At 56.7% G+C, this 6,966-nt stretch overlaps 1 protein-coding gene across 1 annotated transcript in view; it reads left to right on the top strand.

Moving 5' to 3' along the window:
- Positions 1-5,792, top strand: part of UNC5B (unc-5 homolog B (C. elegans)) — a gene marked incomplete at its 5' end in the record, with an annotated part of 13,494 nt that extends 7,702 nt beyond the window's left edge. Inside the window, 11 exons of the mRNA XM_010158221.1 lie at positions 1-90; positions 761-793; positions 1,517-1,711; positions 2,143-2,529; positions 2,898-2,985; positions 3,076-3,244; positions 3,360-3,593; positions 4,295-4,444; positions 4,711-4,875; positions 4,967-5,142; positions 5,627-5,792. Of these exons, the coding sequence (XP_010156523.1) occupies positions 1-90; positions 761-793; positions 1,517-1,711; positions 2,143-2,529; positions 2,898-2,985; positions 3,076-3,244; positions 3,360-3,593; positions 4,295-4,444; positions 4,711-4,875; positions 4,967-5,142; positions 5,627-5,792 (1,853 nt within the window). The remainder of the gene's footprint in view (positions 91-760; positions 794-1,516; positions 1,712-2,142; positions 2,530-2,897; positions 2,986-3,075; positions 3,245-3,359; positions 3,594-4,294; positions 4,445-4,710; positions 4,876-4,966; positions 5,143-5,626) is intronic.
- Positions 5,793-6,966: the final 1,174 nt, after the last annotated feature.

The following is a 6,966-nucleotide window of genomic DNA, read 5'->3' as shown; positions in this document are numbered from 1 at the left end:
GTGCCGCCCCGGCCCCCCGCAACGGCGGCAAGGACTGCAGCGGCGTGCTGCTCGACTCCAAAAACTGCACCGACGGGCTCTGCCTCCAGAGTGAGTATGCGGGCAGGGGGTCGTGCCGAAGACCATGCCCGTGGCCGTGGTGCTCCGGCGCTCGGCCACGCTGTTGTTGGCCACGCCTCCCACGTGGATGAGGGCAGGCAGCAACATTGCTGGCACCCGGTTCTTAAATTTAAAAGCCTTTAACAAGGCGTTTTTGTAACCTTTCCAAAGCTGGTTCACACCCGGTGGAAAGAAAGGTTTGGGGATTTTTTGATGGGGTCTAAATGTCCCAACCAAGCCTTCTGAAGCGGCCCTAGGTTTGGGGTCTCTGCTGAAGTAGAGCTGGTTGTGCGTAGTGGGGGCAAGCCAGAGGGGTGTTCTCAGCCCCACCATGAAAACATCTGACCTGGGTCATTGCTCAGTGGAAAAAACCCCAATAAAATTAATAATGATGCTGCTACATCGCGAGTACGAAAGCTGAGCAGCCGGTGCTGCCACCTGCTGCTGTGTGACACCACTGTCCCCTTTAACACTGCCGCAGCCAAGGTCCTGTTAGCTGGGGACATTCGCCCCGGGCGTCACCACTCTTCTACCTGGCTTTCTGCACACCCTGGGGGATGATGCTGCTCTCCCGTGGTCCCTCCCCCCCTCACCTTTTGTTTCATCTCATCTCCATCACCATCTTCATGTTTTGTTTTCTAACTTCTTTTTCCCCTAACAGATAAAAGAGTTCTAAGTGAACCCAAAAGCCACCGTAAGTGCTCATTTCATGGCCATTTTTTTGTTTCTTTGCGAGGCATCACTTTGTTTTTGTTCTGTCACATCCATGGTAGGGCTCCATAGCAGCTGGGGAAGGACAGGGTGGGAAGAGGGAGCGACTGAAGCCCACCCCAAAACTCCTGTTTACAGGGCTTTGCCATAACTCCTTTCTTCATCCCTCTGCTTTCTGGGCAGGTATATCCAAGACAAACCAGGCTTTTAAAGGTCGAGAGCCTTGTGGCAGGGGAAAGGAAGATGGGGATGCTGAGGGATGTCTGTATAGAGATGCAGTGATACTCCATCCTTCCGGGTGGATGCATAGCTCCAGGACATACATATGGGATGCACGGAGAGGTGTTACGTTTGCTCGTCAGGGTTGTCTCTGTTAGGATGTGAGGGTTGGTCGCTCTGTGAATCTGAGCTATATAAACCCAATGTTTCTGGGATTCTTGGTGCTCAGGTAGAGTTTGCGTAGGCCAGGGCAAGGTGGTCTCCAAAGGTTTGAGGGGTTCACCCCCATCTCATTCTCTGGCATCACACTGGCTCCTGGACTGCTCTTAGGAAACACCCTCCATCCTCCAGCCACAGCCTTCCCAGGACACGTCTTCCCCTTCATACCTACGCCCTGAGTCAGTGGTGGGGTTGGGGACCACCGGGGGGTCTTGATGTGCATTCTGGCGCTCCTCTTTTTCACCTTCATTTCTTTCATCCTTCCCAGTGCTGGAGGCCACAGGTGATGTGGCCCTGTATGCCGGGCTGGTGGTGGCCATTTTTGTCTTCATCGTGATCCTTATGGCTGTGGGGGTGGTGGTGTACCGGAGGAGATGCCGGGATTTCGACACGGACATCACAGACTCATCAGCCGCTCTGACCGGAGGCTTCCACCCCGTCAACTTCAAGACCTCCCGGCACGGTAAGAGCTATAGCGGTGCAAGCCCTGCTCACTGGCTCAAGCCCAGGCAGAGAGTCTGGCTGCAAATCACAGAAACAAGTAGGGGGCAAGTCCCTGGTGAACCCCCAGCCCCAGTTTTCTAGGGGAATATGCTGATTTTTGAAGGCTGAGGGCTCCACGGGGGTGGTGATGGGGCGAGTTGGGGCAAAGCAGGTGCGGTGGGTGGTTACCGTAGGATGCTGCTCCTCGCTTAGTCGTGGTGCTGAGCAGTTCCTTGCCAAGTGTCTGGGAAAAGGCAGATGGATGTAGCCCGGCACTGTACCCATTGGACCTCCTGTGCACCCCTCCATCCTTTGCCGGGCAAAGAGGGCTTTACACAGGCATCTCTTAGAGTCAAGCAGTGCTTTTACATCCCCTTGTTTCCACGCAATCCATGTTCCCTCCTCCCACAGACAACCCCCAGCTGCTGCACCCCTCGATGCAGCCCGACCTGACGGCCAGCGCGGGGGTGTACCGTGGCCCCATGTATGCCCTGCAAGACTCCTCTGACAAGATCCCCATGACCAACTCGCCCCTCCTCGACCCCCTCCCCAACCTCAAGATCAAGGTGTACAACTCCTCCACCGCCTCCTCCTCGCCGGGGCTCCACGACGGGACAGACCTGCTCGGGGGGGTCCCCGCCACCGGCACGTACCCAGGGGACAACACCAGGGACGGTCACTTTGCGAACGTGCGGAGCAAAGCCCTGGGCTCCCAGCATCTCCTGGCCCGGGAGCACGGCAACAGCGCCAGCGGCACATTCGGCTACCTGGGGGGAAGGCTCACCATCCCGGGCACTGGTAAGCCCCAGGCTGGGGAGGAGGGCATGTTTGGCAGCCCGTTGCTATCCCAGAGCTGGCTCAGGGGACGAAGGCAGCAAGCCATTCCCAAGCCAGGCTTCTCAGGCTGGAGGTCACAGCTTTCCAGGACTTTCCTGGCCAGCCCTGCTATCGGTGCAGAGCCGGTGCCTTGCAAAAGGATCCAACCTGTGGTTTAGCTTTCTACTGTAGAGGCTTGGCACGAGCGGTGTGGCTGAGGAACATCTCCAGATGTTCCTTGTTGGGCACTCCGGGCTGTCCTAGCTCACTGCTGCCCTCATGCTCACGGGCTGGGGTGGAGGGGGTGGTTTCTCTCGTTTTGTGACTAACGCCTGTGTGTGCCCTGCTAGGGGTGAGCCTGCTTGTGCCCCATGGGGCCATCCCGCAGGGGAAGTTCTACGAGATGTACCTGGTCCTCAACAAGGCCGAGAGCGCCCTGTAAGTCACGCCGTGCCGCCCGCACGTCTGCTCTTGGTTGGCCGCGGCGAGGCTTTCTTTCCAACCGGTGTGCCCTTCTGCCCTCCCCAGCCTGCCCTCCGAAGGCACGCAGACCGTGCTGAGCCCGGCGGTGACCTGCGGACCCACCGGCTTGCTCCTGTGCCGCCCCGTCGTCCTGACCATTCCCCACTGCGCAGAGGTCGGCTCCTCGGATTGGATTTACCAACTGAAAACACAGTCCCACCAGGGAAACTGGGAGGTAAGGTGGGAACCCAGCCCCTGCAGCCAGCGAAGACCACGAGCGCTGTGGGACACAACCCCCACCCGCGGCACCGGGCTGACCCCCAGCCTTGATTTCCCACCTTTCCCTGTAGGAAGTTGTGACCCTGGATGAGGAAACCCTCAACACTCCCTGCTACTGCCAGCTGGAAGCCAAGTCCTGCCATGTTTTGCTAGACCAGCTTGGCACCTACGTCTTCGTGGGAGAGTCCTACTCCAGGTCAGCCATCAAGAGGCTCCAGCTAGCCATCTTTGCGCCCACCGTTTGCACCTCCTTGGAGTACAGCCTCAAGGTCTACTGCTTGGAGGACACGCCGGATGCTCTGAAGGTAACATCGCCTTGCGAGGCTGGCACGGGCTGCCTCTGCTTCCCAGAGCTGTTGTGAGATGCTTCCCCGGTCCCTCTCAGGATAGCCTGACCCCAGGGGGCAGACAGCCTGATGCAACTGCCTGCAAAGTGACCGCAGTAAAATAATAAAGGTGTTTACAGCTTTCTCCATCCTTCCTCCCTCTCTCCAAAGGAAACCATGAGGGTGTTGCTTACCCTGTATTCTGCACCCCTTTTCTGCACCCATTATAAGAGAGGTTTTGCTGCTGATGGGTGGGGCTTTCTCTCTCTTAGCAGAAAATGCTCTTTGCTGTGATTTCCCTCGGTTTTCTATAGATCCTGTTATTCCTGCATGGAGACATGGCTCTCCCCTCCTTGGGAGGGTTTGTGGCATTGATAGTAAGGAGCGCAGCACAAGGAGCTCAGGTTTTGGTGTTCTGGCTGCCTGGACCACCAGTGCCGTGGCTGTTTAATTCCCTGTGACTTGTCCCATGGCATCAGGATGGCTGTGGTGCCTCTGAGTGGAGGTGTAGGCACTGTAGGCAGTGCCCTGGCTCCTGGATCGTGTTTTTCTCTTAAGAGCTGCTGGTGTGATAGTGGGATGGTGTTTAAAAACAGATAGAGTGGCACTCCAGCCTTTGCGCCGGACCTTTGCATTGTCTGAGGAGTAGAGAGGATGCTCAGGTGTTGTTAAATCTCCAGGAGGTACTGGAGCTGGAGCGGACGCTGGGCGGGTATCTGCTAGAGGAGCCCAAGCCCCTGCCCTTCAAGGACAGCTACCACAACCTCCGTCTCTCCATCCACGACATCCCCCACGCGCTGTGGAGGAGCAAGCTGCTGGCCAAATACCAGGTGAGGGGCCGAGGCAGGGGCTGCTGGGTTCCCAGACCAGGGATACCATCCTCAGCCAGGCACCGCCAGGTTGTGAGTGCCCTGGTCTTGTGTCCAGGAGTGTCCCAAAGGGATGGAGGAGGATGGGAGGCTGTTTTCCACGTAGTTTTTCCTGGTGGGATGCTGTCTGTGGGGTTCTTCTGTCCCATTTCATCCCTGTGGGGTGGTGGGATCTTCCAACGGAGCTGCTGGAGCCTTGGCTAAGCCTGTGCTTTGGTGGTCTGCAGGAAATCCCCTTCTATCACATCTGGGGCGGCAGCCAGCGAGCCCTGCACTGCACCTTCACGCTGGAGAGGTACAGCCAGGCCTCCACCGAACTCACCTGCAAGATCTGCGTCCGGCAGGTGGAAGGAGAAGGGCAGATCTTCCAGCTCCACATCACGCTGGGAGAGGTGAGCGGTGGGGAGGTGGGGGGACAGCAAAGGGAACACGCTTGGGAGCTGCTCTGCACTGCAACCTCTCACCACATCCTTCCCCTTGCAGCATGCCGGCTCCTTCGACACCCTCCGCTCCCACCACAGCGGTGCCACCACCCAGTTGGGACCCTACGCCTTCAAAATCCCCCTCTCCATCCGGCAGAAGATCTGCAACAGCCTGGATGCCCCTAACTCCAGGGGAAACGACTGGAGACTTCTCGCCCAGAAGCTTTCCATGGACCGGTGGGTCTCCCTGTGCTTTGCTTTCCCCTCCTGTGCCCCAGGCAGGGGGACTGTGCTCCGCTACCTCCCTGCTGCAGTGCATCCTGCTAGGTTACGTCCGTTATGGCCGTATAGGTCCATCCATAAATATGGATATAGCTCTGTATAGTTACACCCATCTGTGTCGATGCATCCATCCGTGCCACGGATCTCTTGTCACGTTGCACTGGCCATTTATCTGTGCCCGTGCTTGGGCTGTTCCTGTCTGGGTTCCTCTCTGAGGACCAAGGGAAGGGAGGGTAATTTCAGCAAACCAAAGCTTGCATTGCTTTTGCATGAATGCCTGTATCAAAAAAGAAAAAAATCAAAGGCTATGTCTCCAGGGCTTTGGCATTTGCATGGTGGCATTTCCATCAGGGTTCACGTTGCAAACAGGTTTGCTGCTACCAGCATCCCCGGAGGGCACCGCGCCAACCCAGACCTCCTCTCTGCTTCCCCTTCGCAGGTATCTGAACTACTTTGCCACCAAAGCCAGCCCCACCGGGGTGCTCCTGGACTTGTGGGAAGCTGAGCACCAAGATGACGGCGATCTCAATACCCTGGCCAGTGCCTTAGAAGAGATGGGCAAGAGCGAGATGCTGGTGGTCATGGCCACAGAGGGGGACTGCTGATGATGCTCCCTGCGGCTGGCGGGCCGAGAGGATGAAATGGGGGGCGAGGGAGGGGACCCTTCCCCGATGGCGAGGGGAGGCACATCCAATCCCAGACAGCGGTTGAGCGAGGAAGGGCCTCCCTCTCACTGTCAGCCTTAGAGAGCCATCCTCGGCGTTTACAAGCAATTCAAGTGTTACGCAGCATTCCTCTTCCTCCTCCTCCTCCTCCTCCTGGCCGTCCCGGCAGGGCTTGTGGCATGGGGAGGAATTAGGGCTTCTCGAGTCAGGATGGGGGCTTTCCTTCTTCTTCGTTTGGGTTCCCCTCCTCCTCCTTTAATAGCATTTCTGCGTTGAAGAGACGAGTACAATCTAGGCGAACGGCTTACTTCTGTCAAAAGCTTCAGACGGCTGAATAAGGCAAATAAGAAAGAAAAAAAGGAAAAAAAAAAGTTTCTTAGGAAACGCGAATAATTTATTATCCAGATCTTTGGATGAGTCCTTTTTAAAAAAAAAAGAAAAGACAAAAAAAAAGATTTCTAAATCTTTTGTTTTGTTTTCGTGCGTGAGAGCAAGAGCGTTGCTGTGGTCGGGGTGGCAGAGAGAGAGATTCCAGCGAACTCAACTTTTGTAGGGCGAAGCGTACGATCCAAGCGGAGCGAAACGTGTTTACATGTCCTGGGACCCCCGGGGGAGTCCGTAGGGTGAAGTGCCTCTACGCCCCTCTGGTTCTGGGCCGGCTGTGAGACCTCCTTCCCCCCACCAAGTGTTTTTTTTCCTTGCAAACACCCCTTTCTCCAGCAGCAGTGCCTGGCAGAGCGAGGGGTCCCCCTCCACCTGCAAGGAGGGATGAGGGATGCTGCCCTTGATGTTTAGGGGAGGGAAGGGGGGGTGTGTTTACATCCAGATAAGGATATTTTTAATGAATTCCCCCCTGGCGTCATTTGGGGGAGCTTTTTAGGGTGACTGCGCCTTCATTTACACAACTTCAGTACAAACCAAAGAATTCAGACCTGGGGTCGGAGGGAGGGGAGCGGTTGTGGAGGGGTCCGGAGCGAGCAGAAGGCTGATGGGCCGGCGTGTGGCTGCTTGTCAACCACGTTCCACGTCGGTCCCGGGTCCGTGCACACGTGCCCTGTGTTTGATGCAGTATTTCAGCGGGGATTTGGGGAGGGAGATGTTGGTATCTCCACGT

Source organism: Eurypyga helias, unplaced genomic scaffold (assembly GCF_000690775.1).
Source record: "Eurypyga helias isolate BGI_N326 unplaced genomic scaffold, ASM69077v1 scaffold1969, whole genome shotgun sequence".
NCBI lineage: Eukaryota > Metazoa > Chordata > Aves > Eurypygiformes > Eurypygidae > Eurypyga > Eurypyga helias.
This window is presented reverse-complemented; position numbering and strand designations above follow the sequence as displayed.